Below are 23,926 nucleotides of genomic sequence, written 5' to 3'. Positions count from 1 at the left end.
ATCTTTTTTGTGTGTTTGGTAGAATTTGGCTGTGAATACTGTTCTGGCTTGTTCTTTGCCAGGAGGCCTTTTATTATTTGACTGATTCAATTTCAGTACTCATTATTAGTCTGTTTAGATTTTCTGTTTCTTTCTCATTCAATCTTGGTAGGTTGTATGTGGCCAGGAATTTATCTATTTTCTCTAGGTTTTTTATTTGTTAGTGTATAGTTTGCATATTAGTCTCTGGTGATCTTTTATATTTCTGTGGTATTAGCATTAGGGCTCCTTTTTCCTTTCTGATTTTGTTTATTTGGGTTTCTCTTTCTTGGATGAGCTGGCCAGCTGTTTGTTAATTTAATCTTTTCAAAAACCCAACTTTTCATTTCCTAGATCCATTGTATTTTTTTTTTTTTTTTTTTTTAGGTCTCTGTTTTGTTTACTCATACTCTGATCTTTATTATTTATTTCCTTCTACTAATTTTAGGTTTGGTTTGTTCTTGCATTTTTAGTTCCTTGAGCTGTATCATTAAATTATTTATTGAAATCTTTCTTCTATTTTGATGTGAGCATTTATTTGCATAAAGTTACCTCAACTTTTTATTGCTGTGTCACAAAGGTTTTGGTACGTTGTTTCTATTTTTATTTGTGTCAAGAAATTTTTTGATTTGTTCCTTAATTTCTTCATTAACCCAATGGTCATTCGGGAACATCTTGTCTAATTTCCAAGTTTTTGTTATTGATTTCTAATTTTCTTCCATTGTTGTCTGAGAAAATACTTGATGTGATTTCAGTTTTTAAATATTTATTGAGGCTGGTTTTGTGTGCTAACATATAATCTATCCTAGAAAATGTTCTATGCATTGATGAGAAGAATATATATTCTGTAGCTGTTTGATGAACTGTTCTTAAAGGGCTATTAGGTTTATTTGGTTGAAAGTACAGTTAAAAATCCAATGTTTCTTTGTTAATTTTCTATCTAGATCATCTGTCTAATTCTGATAGTGGAGTGTTGAAGTTCCTAAGTATTATTGTATTGGAGTTGGTTTCTTCCTTTAGCTCTAATATTTGCTTTATATATCTGGGTGCTTTGGTATTGAGGGCATAAATGTTTAGAATTATTATATCTTCTTGCTGAATTGATCCTTTTTTTATTATATAATAATCTTCTTTGTCTCTTTTTAATGTTTCTAACTTAAAGTCTGTTTTATCTGATATAAGTATAGCTATTCTTGCTTACATTTGGTTTTCATCTGCATGGAATATCTTTTTCCATCTCTTTACTTTCAGTCTATAAGTTAGTCACTGTTAGTCTGGTAGGGATTCTCTTCTAAGTGACTAGATACTTTTATAGGTAAGGTGAGTTTCTTATAGGTAGCATATGTATGGGTTATTTTTTAAAAAATCCATTCAGACAGCAACTGGAAAGAATCCATTTAAATTCACAGGCTACCTTGCTTCCCTCTCCTATCTTGCTTTAGGTGTTTCTTGTCACTTCTCTGTTGAAGCCAGTGTTCTCTTGTGGCTATCTAATTGAAGTGTGATTATCTACTTGCTGTTTTGGTGGTTCTTTGTGGAGGAAGTGAGTTCTAGATGGCTCTAGTTAGCTGTCTTGAAGCTCACTACTTAAGATCTCTTCTGCAGTCTGTAACTGAGTTTAGTGTTTGTTTGCTTTGTTAGTGGTACATATTTATATTATGGAACCTAAGTTTGTTAATTAGAATTTCATGATCTTTGTCTGTGGGAACTTTGTAATTGTAAATTCATGCACTGTGCTTTTTATGTAATAGTACACAATATTTATTCATTTAATGGATTTGATGGAGTCATTTCTATCAAGAAGAATTTTTTTGTGTGTATGAAGGATACCTTATCAATATCACTTTCATTTGTAACTTTATTGTTTTCTCTTACAGGCAAATGTTCTGAAAAAGACTCTGCAGGGGAATGGCTTGCCTTACAATGACAGAAATGGAAAGAGCATCCACATCTTCTGTACATCAAAATGGTGATATTTCTGGAAATGTCAATTCTATGAAGCAAATAGATCCAGTCCTTCAGGTGTATCTTTACCATTCCCTTGGGAAAGCTGAGGGAGATTACCTGAAGTTTCCAACTGGGGAGTATGTTGCAGAAGAAATTTGTATTGCTGCTTCCAAGGCTTGTGGTAAATATTAAAAAACAGCAGTTTTCTTCTTATTTATGGATTATTGCATTAATTGTACTACTCTAGTACAATATAAATGTATAATTATTATTGTTGGATTTTTATTGTTTTATGGCTGGCAAATATGGTTTTACATGCATTAAAAATGAAAGCATTGGCTGAGTATGGTGGTTCATGCCTGTAATCCCAGCACTTTGGAAGGCCGAGGAGTGAGGATCACTTGAAGCCATGAGTTTGAGACCAGACTGAGCAAGAGTGAGAACAGATCTCTATAAAACACCGAAAAATTAATTTGCTTCAGTGGTACATTATTGTAGTTCCAGCTACTCAGGAGGCTGAAGCAGGAGGATCATTTGAGCCCAGGAATTTGACGTTGCAGTGAGCTATGATGATGCCACCGCAGTCTGCCTGAGTCACAGAGCAAGACGCTATGTCAGCACACAAAAGAAAAAAAAATGAAGCTATCACTAGAGTAGAATTTAAGGCAGGTCTGCCTTGGGTGAGGTGTCAAGACAAATTAAAACTTCTAAATGTTTGCTGAGCACTCTTTACAAGACCATATATTATGGCAAAAGAATGCTATCATGGGATATCTCATGATATAAGGTAATCTTAAAGCAGCATAAAAGCAAAATATCAGCGTGTTGAAATATGTATTTGATTTAAATTCTTACTTAAAATTTTGTAGCCACGGTTGACAAATCATTTTCTTCTAGTTAGCTTCTGATAATCTCTCCTCACATTGTTCTTAGTTCTTTGGTATATCTTGAAATCATTTTTTATTCTTGAGACATGATTATGTTATCTCTCTGTAGTCTATCCTAACCTTTGGTTGAGAGACTTCTTTTTGTACAGCTGACATATTTTACTGGAACCACAATTTTACTATAGGACCTATTATCATACCTGATTTTAAATATTCTTTTACTTGAACAAAACCAAATTTCCACAGTGGTGAAAAGATTCAAAATGTCCACTGGACTTTCAAAAATCTTGACACCCAAAATATTACCAGGCTTATCATTACGCTCAATTAATGTGAATGGCGTAAACTGTCCTCTTAAGAGGCGCAGGTTGGCTGACTGGATATAAAAACTCAGACCAGATATCTGCTGCATACAAGATTCTCATCTTATTTTAAAGGATAAATATGGACTCAGGGTGAAGAGATGGGCATAAGTAATCCACGCAAACAGAAATCAGAAAAAAGCAGGAGTGGCAATTTCATTTGCAGATACACTAGGCTTTAAACTAACAAAAGTAAAGAAAGACAAGGATGGTCACTTCATATTTGTTAAGGGAAACACTCAACATGATGAGATTTCAATTTTCAACATTTATCTGCTCAACCAGAATGCTCCTCAGTTTATAAGGGAGACCCTAATAGACAAGAGCAATTTAATATCTTCCAACACCATAATAGTTGGAGATTTTAATACCCTTTTGGCAGTGTTAGATAGATCCTCCAATAAGAAACTAAGCAAAGAAATTTTAGACTTAAACTTCACTATACAACAATTGAATTTAACAGACAATTACAGAATATTTCATCCTACAAAAACTGAATGCACATTCTTCTCATCAGCCCATGGAACAGCCTCCAAAATGGATCACATCTTAGGTCATAAGGCTAACCTCAGAAAATTTAAAAGTATAGAAATTATTCCTTGTATTTTCTCAGATCATCACACAATAAAAGTTGAACTCACCAATAACAGGTATATGCATACTCATATAAAGACATGGAAACTAAATAACCTCATGCTGAATGACAGCTGGGTCACAGATGAGATTAAGAAGGAAATGCCAAATTTTGGGAACAAAACAATAATGAATACATGAATTGCCAGAATCTCTGGGATACTGCAAAGGCAGTTGTAAGAGGAAATCTATAGCATTGCAAGCCTTCCTCAAGAGAACAGAAAGAGAGGAAGTCAGTAACTTAATGGGACATCTTAAGCAACTGGAAAAGGAAGAACATTCCAATCCCAAATTCAGCAGAAGAAAATAAATAAGTAAAATTAGAACAGAATTAAATGAAATTGAAAACAAAAGAATTATTCAAAAGATCAATGAATCGAAAGTTGTTTTTTAAAAAATTCAACAAAATTGATAAATCTTTGGCCAACCTAACCTAAAAATAGAAATTTAAAGTCTCTAATATCATCAATCAGAAATGTCAAAGGTGAAGTAACAGACACCTCAGAAATTAAAAAATCTTTAATGAATACTACAAAAACTTTATTCTCAGAAATATGAAAATCTGACAGAAATTGACCACTACTGGAAGCACGGCAACTTCCTAGACTTTATCAGAAAGAATTGGAAATGCTGATCAGACCTATATCAAGTACTGAAATAGAATCAACAATATGAAATCTCCCAAAAAAGAAGAGTCTGGGATCAGATGGCTTCACTTCAGAATTCTACCAAACCTTTAAAGAGGAACTAGTACCTATATTACTTAACTTTTTTCAGAACATAGAAAAAGAAGGAATACTTCCCAACACGTTCTATTAAGCAAATATCACCCTGATCCCCAAACAAGGAAAAGACCCAACAAGAAAAGAAAACTATAGACCAATATCACTAAGGAATATTGATGCAAAAATATTCAATAAGATCTTAGCAAACAGAATCCAGCAACACATCAAACAAATTATACACCATGACCAAGTGGGTTTTATCCCAGGGTCTCAAGGTTGGTTCAATTTATGTAAATCTATAAATATAACACATCACATAAACAAACTAAAAAAGAAAGACCATACAGTTCTTTCAATAGATGCAGAAAAAGCTTTTGACAATATCCAGCATCCTTTCATGACCAGAGCACTTAAGAAAATAGGTATAGAAGGGACTTTTCTTAAAATGATAGAGACCATCTACAGCAAAACCACAGCCAATAGTATACTGAGTGTAGTAAAATTGAAATCATTTCCACTCAGATCGGGAACCAGGCAAGGTTGCCCATTATCTCCACTGCTTTTTAACATTGTAATGGAAGTCTTAACAATCGCAATTAGGCAGGAGAAGACAACAAGGGTATACAAATAGGGTCAGAAGAGATCAAACTTTCACTCTTCGTAGATGATATGATTTTATACCTGGAAAACCCCAGGAACTCAACCACAAAACTCTTAGAAGTGATCAAGGAATATAGTAGCATCTCGGGATACAAAATCAATACTCACAAATCAGTAGTGATTTTATATATACCAATAATAATCAAGCTGAAAAAACAGTCAAGGACTCTATTCCCTTTACGTTGTGCCAAAGAAGATGAAATATTTGGGAATTTACCTAACAAAGGACGTTGAAGATCTCTATAAAGAGATCGAGAGATCTAGATCTATAAAGAGGGATAAATTATGAAACTCTGAGAAAAGAAATAGCTGAAGATGTTAACAAATGAAAAAACATACCATGCTCATGGCTAGGAAGAATCAACATTGTTAAAATGTCCATATTAGCCAAAGCAATTTACAAATTTACTGCAATCCCTATCAAAGCACCACCATCATACTTTAAAGATCTGAAAAAAAATAGTACTTCATTTTATATGGAACCAGAACAAACCTTAAATAGCGAAGACATTACTCAGAAACAAAAACAAATCAGGACGAATCATGCTGCCAGACTATAAATCTATAGGGATCAAAACAGCATGGTACTGGTACAAAAATAGAGAGGTAGGTGTATGGAACAGAATTGAGAACCAAGAGATGAACCCAGACCCTTATTGTCATTTGATTGTTGATAAGTCCATCAAAAATATAAGTTGGGGGAAAGATTCCCTATTTAACAAATGGTGCTGGGACAATTGGCTGGCGACTTGTAGAAGACTGAAACTGGACCCACACTTTTCACCATTAACAAAAATTGACTCTGGATTAGAGATTTAAACTTAAGACATGAAACTATAAAGATTCTTGGAGAGAGTGCAGGAGAAGCACTTGAAGAGATTGGCCAGGGAGAATACTTTATGAGGAAGACCCCCCCACCCCGGGCAATTGAAACAACACCAAAAATACATTACTGGGATCTGATCAAACTAAAAATTTTCTGCACAACCAAGAACACAGTAAGTAAAGCAAACAGATAGCTCTTAGAATGGGGGAAGATATTTTCAGGTTATGCTTTTGACAAAGGGTTGATAACCAGAATCCACAGAATACTCAAGCTTATTAATAAGAAAAGAACAAGTAATCCCATTACATTGTGGGCAAGGGACTTGAACAGAAGCTTCTCTGAAGAAGATAGGTGCATGGCCTAGACACGTGAAAAAATGCTCATCATCTTTAATCATCAGAGAAATGCAAATCAAAACTACTTTGAAATATCATCTAACTCCCAGAGGAGTGGCTCACATAACAAAATCCCAAAACTACAGATGTTGGCATGGTTGTGGAGAAAAGGGAACACTTCTGCACTGCTGGTGGGAGTGCAAGCTAATATGTCCCCTTTGGAAAGAAGTATGGAGAATATTCAGGGATCTAAAAGTAGACCTGCCATTTGATCCTGCAGTTCCTCTACTAGGTGTATATCCAAAAGACCAAAATCACTTTATAACAAAGATATTTGCATCAGATTGTTCGTTTCAGCTCAATTCATAATAGCCAAGTCATGGAAGAAGCCCCAGTAATCCATCGACCCATGAATGGATTAATAAATTGTGGTGTGTGTATACCATGGAATATTATGCAGCCTTGGAAAAGATGGAGACTTTACCTCTTTTACATTTACATGGTTGGAGCTGTAACATATCCTACTTAGTAAAGTATCTCAAGAATGGAAGAAAAAATATCCAATGTACTCAGTACTATTATGAAACCAATTTATAATTACTCTCACTTTCATATGAAGAATAGATCACAACTATGGCCCAAGATGAAGGAAGGAGGAGAGAGGGATGGGAGGAGAGAGGGAAGGTCAGATTGAGTGAATGGTGGGATCACACCTATGGTGCATTATGCAAGGGTACATGTCAAATCTATTAGTATAGAGTATAACTGTCTTAACGAAATAATTAAGTAAACAAAATGAGGTATATATTAACCAGTGTGATTTAAGCGTTCCTAATTCTGTATGAAATCAGCTCAATATGCCCCATAAATGCATTAATGTGTACATGATCTATGTGTTTATGATTTAATAAAAAATTTTGTATTAATAGATGTTTGCTTTTGTTTTGAAGCAGAATAGTATGATTGCTAATTCAAGTGTTTACCATAGTATTGATAAAAATATGTTATCAATTTATTTTGTCTTATTGAACAATGTAGATGAGGGTCAGAATAGGCCAGTATACTTCAGAATAGCCATTAAATGTAAATTGGAGATGATTTTCATTTGTCCACTTTTGAAATAGGTTATGAAATATCATGAAGTGCACTAATAATTGGAAAATGATCAGTTTAAATTAGTAAACAGTATGCATTCATTTAAATAAATATGCCTTTATTATTTTAAGAATAATTCTTAAATTAATAGCAAGTGGTTCCCATGAATAAGTTTATATTAAATTGAAATGACTAATTTGTAAGTAGCAAGCCTATAGTAGCAGTTTTCTTAAGATTAGTTGATAAATAATTTAGCTTAAATTCTTTTATAAGTTTTATTATACTATTAGTTTGTCTCTTATTAAATTTATGTCACTAAATCATTTTATATTTTTTATAAGTATCTCTTTTAGATACTTTTGAAATGTATGCTTTGTTATTTTAGAGTAATGTTTAAGTCCACTGAACCCAGGCACATACAGGTTTCTTTGAATATCTGTAATACTGTTGACTATCTTAGATTTGTTTCTTTCAAAGTCCCTGTAGAAATTCTGCCTACATAAAAGTATTGTACACATCGGGTGGCACCTGTGGCTCAAAGGAGTAGGGTGCTGGCCCCATATGCCAGAGGTGGCAGGTTCAAACTCAGGCCCGGCCAAAAACTGCAAAAAAAAAGAAAGTATTATACACATCCATACTTTTTTCCTAGTGCAAATAAAGTTAAATTGCATTTGAAAATGCCCTAATGTAGTTTTGAAGCATCTACAAATTCTAAAAGACATTTCTAAAATTATTATTATTTGGATTTCAAAGTGACTATATTCTTGATTCAAATTACAGTTATACTTCAATATCCATGGAGGATTGGTTCTAGGACCTACAGTGCAAACCAAAATCCCATGATGTGCGAATTTTTTATATAAAATGGTATAGTAACAGTTAGCTTTCTGTATCTATGGTTTCTACATCCATTAATAAAGAGAACCAACTGTAGTTCAAAAATTTTTTAAATCTTCAAATTTCACATTTCATTTTCCTATGTAATGACAATTTTTAACTCAGTCCTTATTAAGACTTGATTAAATGGTCCACTAGCCTGCTTAGTAACTTTATAATTTGTTACATAACAAATGATGGAAGTGAGTGGCAAGGCATTGAACACATGAAATTTAGCCATTGTCCTTTCATGTCTTATATATAGCATTTTTAATTTGAACAGGCAAGTAAAAGGGATAAGCTATGGAGCAAAATTTGCCATTCTAGTTCTTTCTTTTCAATAATATTAGAGTTATAGTTCTGTTAAATAATGAATGGGAGGCTGGAAAAGTTGAAACAGTGTGAAAAGAGAAAGAAACAACAAATAACTGGAGATGTAAAACCAGTTTACATAGATTGCTTCAGGCATAAAGCCTCTTTTTGTCTTTGGTAAAACTTTTTTATTTTTATTTTTCTCACCTGTCACCAAGTTAAGGATAAGTAAGCCCAGTACACTGCTCTGTACTTTTCTTCTAGTTTGTTTTAGAAAGAAGAAGTTGTTTCCCTTTTTCATGTTTGATACCCTTCCAATTCCCAAGAGCCACTGAACAGAGAACTATTTAAAAAACATGGCTATGAAGTCTACATAGTAACAGAAAAATGCTTTCAATGTTATATTTTTAAAAATTTAAAAATTACAAGTACTTAATGGAAAAAATGCTTTAAACCAAATAAATTCCTATTTTGCTTTGTTTTGTTTTAAAAACCGGAAGGAAATGTAGTATACCTAAATAGTGTTAGTCAATGCCATTGCCACACTATTTGTATCATTGTAGCCTGGTAGCAAGTTTTGAAATCAGGAAGTATGAGATGCAAGTCTTACAAATTTCTTCTTTTCAAGATTGTTTTGGCTATTCTAGGCCCTTTAATTTTTTGTGAGTTTTGTGATTAATTTGTCAATTTCTGTAAAAATGGCAGCTGAGATTTTAGTAATGATTGCATTCCGTATATATTATAGGTCAGTTCAGGGAATATTGCCACCTTAATTCTTGCAGTCCATGAATATGTAATGTCTTTTTATTTAGGTCATCTTTAACTTTTTTTCTAGCAGTGTTTTTAATTTTCAGTCTTTTACCACTTAAATTTACTCATAAGTATTTTATTATTTCAATGTTATTATAAGGAGAATTGTTTCTTTAGTAATACTTTTGGATTGTTCATGGCTATTGTACAGAAATATAACTGATTCATGTTTGTTACTCTTGTATGCTACAACTTTGCTGAATTCATTTCTAAAGTTTAATTTTGGGGGGTATTATTTACTCGATTCTATACATAAAATCATGCCATATGGAAATAGGGACAGTTTTAATATTTCCTTCCCAATTTAGATGACTTTATTTCTTATTCCTGACTAATTGCTTTGGCTAGGACTTCTATTACAATTTTGAATAGAAGTGGTAAATGTGGACATTCTTATTTTTGTTCCTGATTTTAGGGGGTAGGATTTCAGTCCTTTTCTTTTTCTAATAGTGGTGGGTACATTTTAAGGCTTTTGGTCCTTCACCAGTGATTAGAATGTTACCTGTGGGCTTTTCACAAATACGCTTTATCAGCTTCAGAAAAGTTCCCTTCTATTCCTAGGTGAAGTGTTGTTTTAATCATAAAATGGTAGTGGATTTTTTCAGATAACTTTTAATATATAAATTGAAATGATATGTTTTTTTTTCCCTTCATTACATGATTTTCATATGTTGTACTATCATGGTATTCCTGGGATAACCCAGAAGAAGGGTGTTATAACCCTTTATTGCTGGATACAGTTTACTACTGTTTTGTTGAAGAAATGCATGTATATTCATTAAAGGTATTAGTCTGTAGTTTTCTTGTGGTATCTTTGTCTGGCTTTGGTATCAGGGTAATACTGGTCTCATTGAATGAATTAGAAAGTGTTATTCCTTCTCCTGTTTTTTGGATGATTTTGAAAGGGATTTTTGTTATTATATCATTAAATAAGTGATAGAAATTGCCAGTTAATCCAGCTTGTCTTGGGTTTTTGTTTTTGTGTTTTTGGAGGGTAGATGTTGATTGTCCATTTGATCTCTTTATTTTTTGTAGGTCTGTTTAGATTTTCTATTTCTTTTTCAGTCAGCTTTGATAGTTTGTAGCTTCCTGGGAATTGTTCTGTTTCATTTAGGTTGTCAAATTGTTGGAGAATTATTTTTCATTGTGTTTTCTTGTAATCTTTTTACTTCTGTAATGTCAGTAGTATCTCCACTTTGATTTCAGATTTTCATAATTTAAATCATTTCTCTTTTTTCTTTTTCAGTCTAGCTAAAGTTTTATCAGTTTTCTTGACCTTTTTGCAGAATCAACTTGATTTCACTAGATTTTTTTCTATTTTCTATGCTCTTTCCCTTTATCTCTGCTTTAGTCTTTATTATTTTCTTCTTTTTCTTGGTTGAAACTTAATTCACTCTTCTTTTCTAGGTCCTTAAGGTGTAAGGTGTATAGTTAGGTTATTTATTTAAGATTTTTATTCTTTTTTAATATAGTTGAATATTTACAGCTATAAATTTCTCTTTATTTACTGGTTTCACTGCATGACAAAAGTTTTGATATGCTGTGCTTTTATTTTCATTTATCTTAGTGTATTTTTTAATTTCCCTTGTGATTTTTTTTTTTGGATTCAACGATTTTTCATAGTGTGTTGTTTAAGTTCCAAGTTTGTGAATTTTCTAGTTTTCTTCTATTACTAATTTCTAGTTTTATTCCATTATGCTCAGATAAGGTACTTCGAGGGATTTTAAACTTTATAAATTTACTGAGATTTATGTTGTGACATAACATATGGTCAGTCCTGGAGCATTCCATGTGCACTTGAGAAAAATGTGTTTCAAGAGGGTGTTGTTTATGTATCTGTAAGAACAAGTTGATGTATAGTGTTGTTCAAGTGCTTTATCTGCTTATTGTTGGACATGTATTTTTACCTATTCTACCAATCTCTGCTTTTAACCGGACAGTTTTGTTCATTTACATTTAAAGTACAAGGACTTCCTGCAGATACATCTGCAGGTGCCCAAGTTTCACATATAAAATGGTACAGTATTTGCACATAACCTATGCATATCCTCCCATGTACTTTATCTAGATTATTTATACCTAATATAATGTAAATGCTATATAAATAGTTGTTATACTGTATTTATTTATTTATTTTTATTGTTAAGTCATAGCTGTGTACATTAGTGCAATCAAGGGGTACAATGTGCTGGTTTCATATACAATCTGAAATATTCATTCATATATAATCTGAAATATTCTCATCAAACTGTTCATCATAGCCTTCATGGCATTTTCTTAGTTATTGTATGTAGACGTTTGTATTCTGCATTTAGTAGGTTTCACCTGTACCCATTCTAAGATGAACCATAGGTGTAGCCCCACTCATAACCCTCCCTCCACCCTAACCTCCCACTTCCCTTCCCCTTCCTTGGCCCTTTCCTTATAGTCTTGTGCTATAGTTGGGTTATAGCCTTCATGTGAAAGCTATAATTTAGCTTCATAGTAGGGCTGAGTATATTGGATACTTTTTCTTCCATTCCTGAGATACTTTGCTAAGAAGAATATGTTCCGGCTCCATCCATGTAAACATGAAAGAGGTAAAGTCTCCATCTTTCTTTAAGGCTGCATAATATTCCATGGTATACATGTACCACAATTTGCTACTCCATTCGTGGGTCAGTGGGCACTTGGGCTTCTTCCATGACTTAGCAATTCTGAATTGGGCTGCAATAAACATTCTGGTACAGATGTCTTTGTTATATTGTGATTTTTGGTCTTCTGGGTATATACCTAGTAGAGGAATTATAGGATCGAATGGCAGGTCTATTTTTAGATCTCTAAGTATTCTCCAAACATCCTTCCAAAAGGAATGTATTAGTGTGCATTCCCACCAGCAGTGTAGAAGTGTGCCCTTTCCTCCACATCCACGCCAACCTCTCCGGTTTTGGGATTTTGTTATGTGGGCTACTCTTACTGGGGTTAGGTGATATCTCAAAGTAGTTTTGATTTGCATTTCTCTGATGATTAAGGATGACGAGCTTTTTTTCATGTGTTTGTAGATCGTGCGTCTGTCTTCTTTAGAGAAGTTTCTCTTCAAGTCCTTTGCCCACCCTGAGATGGGATCACGTGTTCTTTTCTTACTAATACATTTGAGTTCTCTGTGGATTCTGGTTATTAAACCTTTATCGGAGGTATAACCTGTAAATATTTTCTCCCATTCTGAGGGCTGTCTGCTTGCTTTACTTACTATGTTCTTGGCTGTGCAGAAGCTTTTTAGTTTGATCAGGTCCCAGTAATGTATTTTTGATACTGCTTCAGTTGCTGTGGAGTCCTCCTCATAAAGCATTAACCCAGGCTGATTCCTTCAAGAGTTTTCCCTGCACTTTCTTCAAGTATTTTTATAGTTTCATGTCTCAAGTTTAAATGTTTTATCAAGTGAGAGTCTATCTTAGTTAATGGTGAAAGGTGTGGGTCCAGTTTCAGTCTTTTACAGATCGCCAGCCAATTCACCCAGCACCATTCGTTAAATAGGGAATCTTTTCCCTACTGAATGTTTTTAATTGGCTTGTCAAAGATCAAATAACGGTAAGTAGCTGGATTCATGTCTTGGTTCTCTATTCTGTTCCAGACGTCTACTTCTCTGTTTTTGTGCCAGTGCCATGCTGTTTTGATCACTATGGATTTATGGTACAGTCTCATGTCTGGTAGCATGATTCCTCCTGCTTTGTTTTTATTGCTGAGTAATGTTTTGGCTATTTGAGGTTTTTTCTGATTCTTTAAAATATGACAATGGAGCTTTAATAGGAATTGCATTAAAATTATGTATTGCTTTGGGTAGTATAGACATTTTAACAATGTTGATTCTTCCCAGCCATGAGCATGGTATGTTTTTCCATCTGTTAACATCTTCAGCTATTTCTTTTCTTAAAGTTTCATAGTTCTCTTTATAGAGATCTTTCATGTCCTTTGTTAGATAAACTCCCAGATATTTCATCTTCCTGGGTACTACTGTGAAAGGAACAGAGTCCTTGACTATTTTTTTGGCTTGGCTGTTGTTGGTATATATAAAGGCTACAGATTTATGGGTGTTGATTTTGTAGCCTGAGACATTGCCATATGCCTTGATCACTTCTAAAAGTTTTATAGTAGAATCCCTTGTGTTTTCCAGATATACCATCATGTCATCTGCGAAGAGTGAAAGTTTGATCTCTTCTGACCCTGTGTGGTTACCCTTGATCGCCTTTTATTCCCTAATTGCAATGGCTAAAACTTCCATTACAAAGTTAAAGAGCAATGGAGACAATGGGCAACCTTGCCTGGTTCCTGATCTAAGTGGAAATGATTTTAATTTAACTCCATTCAGTATGATATTGTCTGTGTGTTTGCTGTAGATAGCCTCTATTAGTTTAAGAAATGTCCCTTCTATACCAATTTTCTTAAGTGTTCTGATCATGAAGGGATGCTGGATGTAATCAAAAGCTTTTTCTACATTAATTGAGAGAATCATATGGTCTTTATTTTTTAGTTCATTTATGTGCTGAATTATATTTATAGATTTACTTCTGTATATTTTTTAGTTATTTTCTCAGGGATTACTATTAATCTTTTAAATTCATAGCAACTTATTTTGAATACCACCTTAGCTTCAATAGTATATAAAAACTCTGCTTGTATACAGTTCTCTCTCTCTAGCTTTATGTTGTTTTTTTTGTAATTACATCTTTATACATTATGTGCCCATTAAGATAAATTTATAATTATGGGTTTATGCATTTATCATTTAAGATATAGGGAAAAAAAGAATTACAATAAAAAATACTGACTTTTGTGTTTATCTATGTAGTTACCTCTGTAAGAGTTCTTTATTTCTTTACATAGTTCTGAGTTACTGTCTTGTGTCCTGTCATTTCTACCTGAAGGACATCCTTTATCTTTTCTTGGGGTAACAAACTTCTTCAGCTTTTCTTTATTCAGGAATGTCTTGATTTCTTCTTCATTTTGAAGGATAATTTTGTCAGATATAAAATTTTTGTTTGACAGCTTTTTCTTTCATCAGTTTAAATATGTCATTCCATCTTATGACCACCCACGGTTTTTAGTGAGAAATTGGCTGTTAGTCTATTGAGGATTCCTTGTAGGTAAGGAGTCACTTCTCTCCTACTGTTTTCAAAGTTCCTTCCTTATCTCTAGCTTTTGACAGTTTGATTTTAGTGTCTGTCTGTGTGCATCACTCTATATTAATCCATTTTCTTGGAGTTTGTCTTCTTGGATTTATAGATTCATGCTTCATCAAAGTTGGGGAAATTTTGGCCATTATTTTTCAAATATTCATTCTTTTCCTCTGCCTTCTTTCCCTTGGGATTCTTCTATTATATTGATGTTGGGACACTTAATGGTCAGGTCTGTTAGAGTTTACCTGTTTTGTTTTCTTTCCTCCCCACATCCCACCTCTCAGACTGAATAATTTTAATTGACCTATCTTCAAGTTAGTGGATTCTGTGTGTAAGTCCGCTTTTGAAACCTTCTAATAAACTTTTAGTTTCAGTGATCATGCTTCTTGGCTGTAGAATTCTCTTTATAAGATCTCTATCTTTATTGACATGTTCTATTTGTTGACACAGTCTTCTCTTAGTTGCCTTTATATCTTTTCCACAGCTTTCTTTAGCTTTTGAATATATTTAAGGAGGCTGATTTAAAGTTTTTCTAGTAAATCTAATGTCTTTGCTCCTCAGGAACAGTTTATTTTCATTTCTTCTTGTTTCTTTGCTTGTTTTATAATTTTTGTTGGATGTTGAAATGTTGGCTATTTCAAATATGTTGTGGTAACTCTGGAAATCTTATTCTTCTCTTGTCTCAGTGTTTGTTTTTGTTACTTGCTTTGTGTGGTAATTATTTGTTTAGTGACTTTTCTGAACTATATTTATGAACAGCTGGATTTAGTTTGCTAGCGTTTAGTTCATTATTTTTGTATTTACATTGATGAGCAAGATTACCCTTTGTGATGTCTTTGGTTTTAGTAACATGGCCATACTAAACTCACAGAGTATGTCAATTTCTCTTTCCCCTCTTTTTCTGTACTTTGTAATAGTATCCTTAAGATTAAACTGTCTTTCATGTTTGGTTGAACTCACATAAAATCTCATCTGGGCCTAATGATCATTTTTCTTTTCTTCTTTCTTCCTTTTTTCACCTTCATTTTTTATTTTTTTTTAAGTGGATAAACCCTGTTTCTTTCATGGTTATAGTTCCACTGAAGTTTCTTGTTCTTTAATGTTTTTTAACATTGTGTTTTCCTAAAAAATTGTCCATCTAGCTACATTTTCAAATTTATTGTTCTAGCACTTCTTTTTGTCTTCATAACCTATGATTATGTTTTCTTTTAAGTTCTTAGTATTTATTTGTGCCCTTTTTTTCTATCAGACTTGTCAAAGGCTTGTTTATTTTGTTAGTCATTGCAATGAAACATCTGTTATTTTGTCAGTTCTCTTTATTGAATCTTTATCATGTCCTTCAACTTTCTTTGGAATTACTCTATTGTTTTCTAGTGTATTACATTAGATACTTAAGTCATTCTTAGGTTGTTTTCTAATATAAGCAGATAAAGCTAAATTTCCCCTCTAGAGTCTGATTTTAGTTATATTTAATTTCTGTTATAATTTTTTGTTTGACCTCTAAGATATTTGAGAGTATTTGTAAATGAAAGACTAAATGCATGAATACAGTTTAAAAGTTGCTACTGAATAATGTTTTTATATACAATTTGCTGAAATTATTATCCATAAGTAGATATTCATGTTAATAATTTAAATGCAGCATTTAAGTCTTATTGTGAGTGTACTATTTGTGTCATTTCTACCTATAGTGGAAAATAATGAAAACATCACTAGAATGAAAATACTTTTGTTTTCTGTGAGACTTATGTTTTCAAATATATAGGGTATTAAACATTTTTTTACATGTTCATTTTTTATTTAATTGAAGCATGGCTAGAGAACATGGTATATATGATTATTTTCTGGCTTTTCTGGAGACTTGTTTTGAGTTCACATGATTATTGTGTATATTTGTGTGTATGTGAATGTACATGTGAATGTTCTATATGTGGTTGAAAATATTATGTATTATTTAGTTGTGTGGCTTAGGTGTTCTACAGGCTTTTTGATTCAGTGGACTTCAAAATTTCTTAATATACACCTAAAATATCATTTAAGAAACCATATACCTTGAACATTTGTAGCTGACAATAAAATTATTTTTTGTACATTTAAATTGTGTAAAGGATGTAATTTTAGCATACTGTGTAAAATCTGACATTTTAAAATAAACTGTTCCATTGTTCTTTTAAAGTTATCTGATGACTTGTAAATATTTCAGTGATTTGACACCTCTAACATTAGTTAAAATACACACCCACACACAAACAATTGTAATAATACCATCAAATATCACTGATTGCAGATAAAATGATAATGAAAAAATTTTAAATATTCTGAGAATTACCCAAATGTGACACAGAGACATTAAGTAAGGACATGGTATTGGAAAAATGGTGCCAATAGATTTGCTCAATATAGGGTTGCTGCAGACTCTCAAATTTGGAAAAAGTAAAATATCTCTGAGTGCAGTAAGGTACAGTGCAATAAAATGAGGTATGCCTATATAAAAATATTTGATTAAGAATTCAGTGTATTGCATCAAAACATTTCAAATGCTACTGCATTTATGCTAACTTGTTTCTCCAGCCCATTGTATATGAATGTTTTTTATCTATCTGTAATCATTTTTTCCTGCTTTTTTTCTAGGTATTACACCTGTGTATCATAATATGTTTGCTTTAATGTGTGAAACAGAAAGGATCTGGTACCCACCCAACCATGTCTTCCATATAGATGAGTCAACCAGGCATAATGTGCTCTACAGAATAAGGTGCTTTCTCCAATAAAATAACTTCTTTGATGGCAAGGGGCAAAGTGGGAGAAATTTATCAAACATTTTAAAATTGCCAAGTATTTACTATCAAAGACCCAAACCAATTATTTAGCAATTAGTCATCTTTGATACTGTGTGACTCCAGTAGAGAAATTGTTCATATATGTTATCTAATTGAAATTCTCTGAGAATAAAGATATTGAATAAAGCTATACTTTACCACTTAAGATTATAAGTTTAAAAATTTAGAGAAGGGGGCGGCGCCTGTGGCTCAGTCGGTAAGGCGCCGGGCCCATATACCTAGGATGGCGGGTTCAAACCCGGCCCCGGCTGAACTGCAACCAAAAAAAAAAAAAAATAGCCGGGCGTTGTGGCGGGCGCCTGTAGTCCCAGCTACTCGGGAGGCTGAGGCAAGAGAATCGCTTAAGCTCAGGAGTTGGAGGTTGCTGTGAGCCGTGAGATGCCATGGCACTCTACCGAGGGCCATAAAGTGAGACTCTGTCTCTACAAAAAAAAAAAATTTAGAGAAGGATAAGAATGGCCTTTACTAACAAAATCCTAAATATTTAGAATATTGCTTATTTCCCAGGAGATTTGAATTTTGTGCGATAAAGTGCAATCTCATATTTCTTCCTTATAAATACAAATTTTTTAAGCTAAAGTGACAGAAATACAAGATTTTTGCCAGAGTTTATTTATAGCCCAAAAACTGTAAGTTAATTTGTTTAATAATTTATGACAATGTAAATATTAATACTTATTTAGAGAAATCCAGAAGTATCTTTCTGGTCAAAAGGATGCAAGAAAGAAATGTTTGATCTGTGTCTCATCCATATCTATCACTTTCTGAGCATTTATATGTATTATTTAATTTTCATCACAGCATTGTGTTGTAATAGTTCCACATTAAAAATAAAGAACATAGTGCTCTGAGATATTATTTATATTCATTTATGGTCTCACAGTTGGGAAATGGCAGTCAATATTCACATCTGGACCTAGTTTGCCTCATAAGCTTGCCGCTCAGCCAGGTCATGTGTACCTCATTAAAGAGAGAATGTATATATAGTATTTCATATTGTGTCTATCACTTGGTGGGCTGTCAGTACTTTTTACTATTGCTTTACTTTTTTCCTTTCCTCTATTTTGTACAAACATATGCAGTTAAATGCGTTTGAGTTTTCTGATTTTAAGATGTAATTTGCACTGAGTTCAAAAAACCATTTTTGATGTAATATTTAAAAGACAGGATCAGTAAGAGTTTGTATAAAATACAGAAATTCATAGTGTTCTTATATAAATAGTCATATGATAGATAAAGAAGATCTTATTCAAATAGCTACAGTACCCAGGTGGGGTGGCTTATACCCATAATTCTAGCACTTTGGGAGGCCGAAGTGGGAGGGTCATTTGAGGCCAGGAATTCTAGATCAAAAAAGCTACAAAACCGCTAACTATCCAGGAATAATCTTAATAAGAAAGAACAGGAGACAACATAGGAAAATTAGAAACTTATTTGAAAGATAAGTATGAAGAATGAGCTGTTAGGAAAAATCAATTCAAATTGTGTTTTTTCTCTGCTTTCACACCACCACCACTAATAATTAATACAGAAGACTTCTATGGCCATGTGTGGGGAGGAGGAATCTTTCTACTACCTCACAAGCAAACTGTTCTGCAGCAGACACCAACCAGGTGTCCTCCAATTCAATTCTAACACCATCTACCTGGAGATAGCATCAGATCCTATAGGTCGAGGACTCAGACCCCAAGACTATCCTCCACACTGTCCCACTCCAGACAACAATCTCAAGCCTGAGTTTCCAGGAACTTCTGACTGACTAGCGTTGAGTTGGGGTTCCCATGATCTCTCTTTGGGTTCAATTAATGTGCTAGAGCAACTCATGGAACTTAGGGAAACACATTTACTGGTTTGTTATAAAGGATATGTAGTATTACAAAAAAAACAGATGAAAAGATACATAGAGATAGGTAGGGTGAGGAATATAGGAAGGGGTGTAGAGGTTTCATGCCTTTCCTGGGAGTGCTGCCCTCCATGTAGAAGAGCCTTGAACCCTGTCTTCTTGGGTCTTTTATGGGGACCCCATGGGACAGGCATGATTGCAGCATGGACAACTATATAAAAATGTGATTGCACAAAAAGGCAGATTGAATGGGGAAACCAGCAAGGCCTGTCTGTTCAGAGTCTTCTTGGCCTCTCTGTTCAGCATTCCTTGCTCCAAATATGGGACAGGACTCCTCCTTCTGAAATGACCTATAACAAAATTAGAGTCCTGCCCTTGGGTAGGTGAAGGAAGGCCAGAAGAAGGTCAGAGATAGAGATTCTGTTTCCTCAGGCCTATATCTAGAGTTTAAAGGGCCCTAACATTATAACAAGTGCTGTGATAGTTATGAGCCAGGAACCATGGAGAGAATGTGTCTATTTCTGCCTTCTCTATCTACCTACCTATCATAAGCACATAATAATGCATTGGGAAGATGGAATATTATAATTATCAATTTCTTTTACAATGTAGAATTAACTCTAGTTTATTCAAAATCCCAATGAAGGCATTTTAGGGAATTTGACACAGTATAATGTTAATTTAGAATTATTAAATAATTCAAATGAAAAGATACATAAATGAAAAAGAAGAGTTATTTGTCAATTCTAAAATACTTTGTCCTGGGAGATATTGTCACATTATATGAAACTACAAAATGGTTCTATTATTAAAGATAATAGATTACACTGACATTGACAATTAAAAAAGAGAATGGTGGGGATACTATAGCTTGAAAATTATCCTTCACATATATAGAGACATATGATGAAAAATTTTCATTTTAATTGAGAAGGTAAAGATTGCTCAATAAATGGTGATGGGCCAGCTGGTTAGCTATTGGAGTAAAATTTTAGCTACATACTGTATATCAGAATAAATTTTGATTGATTAAAGATTAGATTGATTTATAAATAGAAGTGTAAAAAATCACACTATAAAAATATGACTTGAAATTGAACAGCTATCAGTTCCATGGGAAAATGCTATCAAGCTGGAAAACAATAGAAGAAATGATGTGGGAATGACTGCTATTGTTGAATTATAACAGTTTTTAAACTTTTGAAGGTTAAAATAATTCTTAAAAAGATAAACTTGAAAGGTAGTTTCAACAAATCAAATAAATAAGAGGCTAGTATTCTTACAAATCTAAAATTAAGAACACTGTATTGCTTAAATAATTACTTCATATACATAAAGAATTATTTTATAAAAGAAGAACAAATATAATAATGTCCTATAATAATGTCCTGAGCATTTCTGAGAAAATGCTCAGCATCACTAATCATGAGAACAGTAAATACTTGTAACTCTGTGCTGAAGGCAGCAATCTCTCATAATTAATTAGTGAATGCCAGCAAATTAGATAACCAGGATGAAGTGGACAAAGGCCTAGTAAGACACAAACTATAGGAATTGCCAAAATAAAGAATAGAAAGTTTGAATAAATCTATAACAAGTAAAGAAATTGAATTAATAACTTAAAAAAATTTCCATAAAGTCCAGGCCCAAGGGACCAGAAGTGTTTTAGATTTCATTTTTTAAAAAATTTTGGAATATTTATAAAATACATGCCATTAGAGCATCTCTAATTCAAGAATCTGAAATCTGAAATGTTCCAGTAAACATTTCCTTTGAGCATCATGTCAAAGACTTTAGATTTTGGAACATTTGGATTTCAGATTTTGGAATTAGGCGTGCTCAGTCAACATATAAAAAGGATTAAATACGTGACTGGGTGAGATTAGTCCCAGAAAATACAAGCTTGGTGTAACTTCCAAAAGTCATCAAATGTAATAAAGGACCCAAACCACCATCACTTCAATAGGCACAGCAAAAAGTATTTGACAAAATCCAACATCTTATCATGATAAAAATACTTAGTACAATAGGAATGGCAAGAAGGTTCCATCAATCTGATAAAGGGCATCTATAAAAAATCCAAAACTAAGGGCAGCACCTGTGGCTCAAAGGGGAAGGGCGCCAGCCCCAAATGCCACAGGTGGCGTGTTCAAACCTGGCCCCAGCCAAAAATTGCAAAAAAAAAAAAAAAAAATCCAAAAGTAACATCAAACTTAATGGTGAAAGCTGAGTACTTTCTCTCTGTGATTAGGAACAAGATGAAAATACAGTGCAAGAGCTGTGTACATAGCATTTACATTGTATTAGGTATAGTAAGTAATCTGGAGACTGAGATACACTTATCTTATTCCTGATCACAGGGAGAAAGCACTCAGCTTTCATCTTTGATGTAGATTCTAACCAGGGAAATTAGCAAGAAAAACAAAAGGCATTCAGATTGTAAAATAAGTAGGGAAATTACTGTTGGTTTGTTGTATATTTGGTTCTGCATCTGTGGATGCAACCAAATAACAGACGGAAAATATTCAGAAAAACATTGCATTTGTACTGAATTCATATGCATAGGTTATATGCAGATACTGCACCCTTGTATATCAGGAACTTGAATATTTGTAGATTTTGGTATCTGTGAGAGGTCCTAGAACCAGTCCTCCATGGATACCAAGGGATGACAGTATCTCTATTTGCAGATTACATGATCTCGTATATAAAAAAAATAAGGAATTAATAAACTATTAGAAATAATAAATAAGCTCAGGACAGTTGCATAACAGAAGATCAATATACAAAAGTCAATTGTATTTCTATACACCAGAAATGAACAATTCGAAAATGAAATTAGAAAACAATCTGATTTACAGTAGTATCAAAAATACTTAAGAATAAACTTAACAAAAGAAGTGTAAAATTTGTACACTGAGAAATATAAAATACCATTGAAAGTAATTAAAGAAACATCTAAATAAATGGGAAAAAATGTCATGTTTAGAAGACTTATTAAGATGACAGTATTCCCCCAAACATATGTATGTTCATTGTAATCCCTACTAACATCTAGCTATTTTTATTGTAGAAATTGATTAATTATAACATTTATGTAAAGAGATTTAGCATAGCTTAAACAATCTTTTAAAAATAACAGAATAGGAAGAATTATACTTTCTAATTTTAACACTTTTTGCTGACCAGTCACTAGTTACCTGATAACGTGGATAATTTCTGTATAAAGTTGCTAGTTAGCAATGTGTTAAGATATTAGAGATGCTAAATGATTCTATATTATAAGCAGTTGAGAGATGAGGCTGGGAGAAAGAATAAAATAGGCTAAATTTGGGACAGCTGGGAATTGAGACTGGGCGAAATAAATCAGGGAACAGCTGCCTTATTAACACGTTGTTGACCAGCAATTCTACACAGAAACTATTCATGTTACCAGGTAACTTCTGAGCAGTCAGCAATGTGTTAAAAATTAACTACAAAATGACTATAATTAAGACAATGAATTTACTACAAAATGACTGTAAAACAATCTGATACTGTGTAAGAATTGATATATAGATCAATGGACTAGATACAATTCTTCACATTGATGGTAATTGATTTTTTTACAAAGGTGCCAAGACAATTCATGGAGAAAGATTAGTCTTTTAAAAAGTAGGGCTAGGGTGGCGCCTGTGGCTCAGTGGGTAGGACGCCGGCCCCATATACCTAGGGTGGCGGGTTCGAACCCAGCCCTGGCCAAACTGCAACAACAACAAAAAAATAGCTAGGTGTTGTGTGGGCACCTGTAGTTTCAGCTACTCAGAAGGCTGAGGCAAGAGAATCTCCTAAAGCCCAGGAGTTGGAGGTTGCTGTGAGCTGTGATACCATGACATTCTACCCAGGGCGATAAAGTGAGACTCTGTCTCAAAAAATAAATAAATAAACAGGGTGGCACCTGTGGCTCAAAGGAGTGGGACAGCCCCATATACTGGAGGTGGTGGGTTTAAACCCAGCCCTGGTCAAAAACTGCAAAAATAAAATAAAATAAATAAATAAAATAAAAATAGGGCTAATACAACTATATGTAAATTAATGAAGTTAGAACACTACCTTGTACTATATATAAGAAAGAAATTTAAAATGGATTCAAATACTTAAATATAACAGCTAAACCTATAAAACTCTTAAAAGAAAAATACAAGTCAATTTTTACATACTTAGACTAGGCAATGGGTTCTTAGATATGACATCAAAAGTTCAAGTTAATAAAAGAAAAATAGATAAATTGGGCTTTCTCAAAATTAAAAATATTTGTGTATTAGAGAACACTGTCAAAAATGTGAAAAAACAACCCACAAAATGAAAGGCAATGTTTGCAAATCATATATCTGATAAATTTCTTATTTCCAGAACATGTCAATAACTCTTACAGCTCAAGAAAATGATAACTCAATGAAAAATGGGTGAAGGACTTTAGTAGACACTTTTCCAAAGAAGACATACAAATAATAAGCAGGTACAAAGATGCTCAACATCATTAGTCATTAAAGAAATGCAAACGAGAACTACAATGCAATGACCCTTGATCTACTGGGATGGCAAAAATCAAGAAGACAAAGAAA

General features: G+C 33.3%; 1 protein-coding gene across 8 annotated transcripts in view; it reads left to right on the top strand.

Moving 5' to 3' along the window:
• The window catches only part of JAK2 (Janus kinase 2), a 193,579-nt gene that overhangs the window by 65,084 nt on the left and 104,569 nt on the right, over positions 1 to 23,926 (top strand). For 6 of the 8 annotated variants that reach the window (XR_008376443.1, XM_053573500.1, XM_053573518.1 and 3 more), the window contains 2 exons: positions 1,896 to 2,146; positions 17,271 to 17,394. Coding sequence is in view for 7 of the 8 variants with exons in the window: in XM_053573500.1 (XP_053429475.1) it covers positions 1,927 to 2,146; positions 17,271 to 17,394 (344 nt within the window). In the remaining variant the exon portion in view is untranslated. Of the gene's footprint in view, positions 1 to 1,894; positions 2,147 to 17,270; positions 17,395 to 23,926 lie in introns of those variants that run through there. The other 2 variants (XM_053573528.1, XM_053573551.1) reach the window with 2 other exon arrangements.

The sequence above is a fragment of the Nycticebus coucang genome, chromosome 2, assembly GCF_027406575.1.
Source record: "Nycticebus coucang isolate mNycCou1 chromosome 2, mNycCou1.pri, whole genome shotgun sequence".
Classification (NCBI taxonomy): Eukaryota; Metazoa; Chordata; class Mammalia; order Primates; family Lorisidae; genus Nycticebus; species Nycticebus coucang.
The sequence above is the reverse complement of the archived record's forward strand: the minus strand, read 5'-3'. Positions and strand labels throughout refer to the sequence as shown.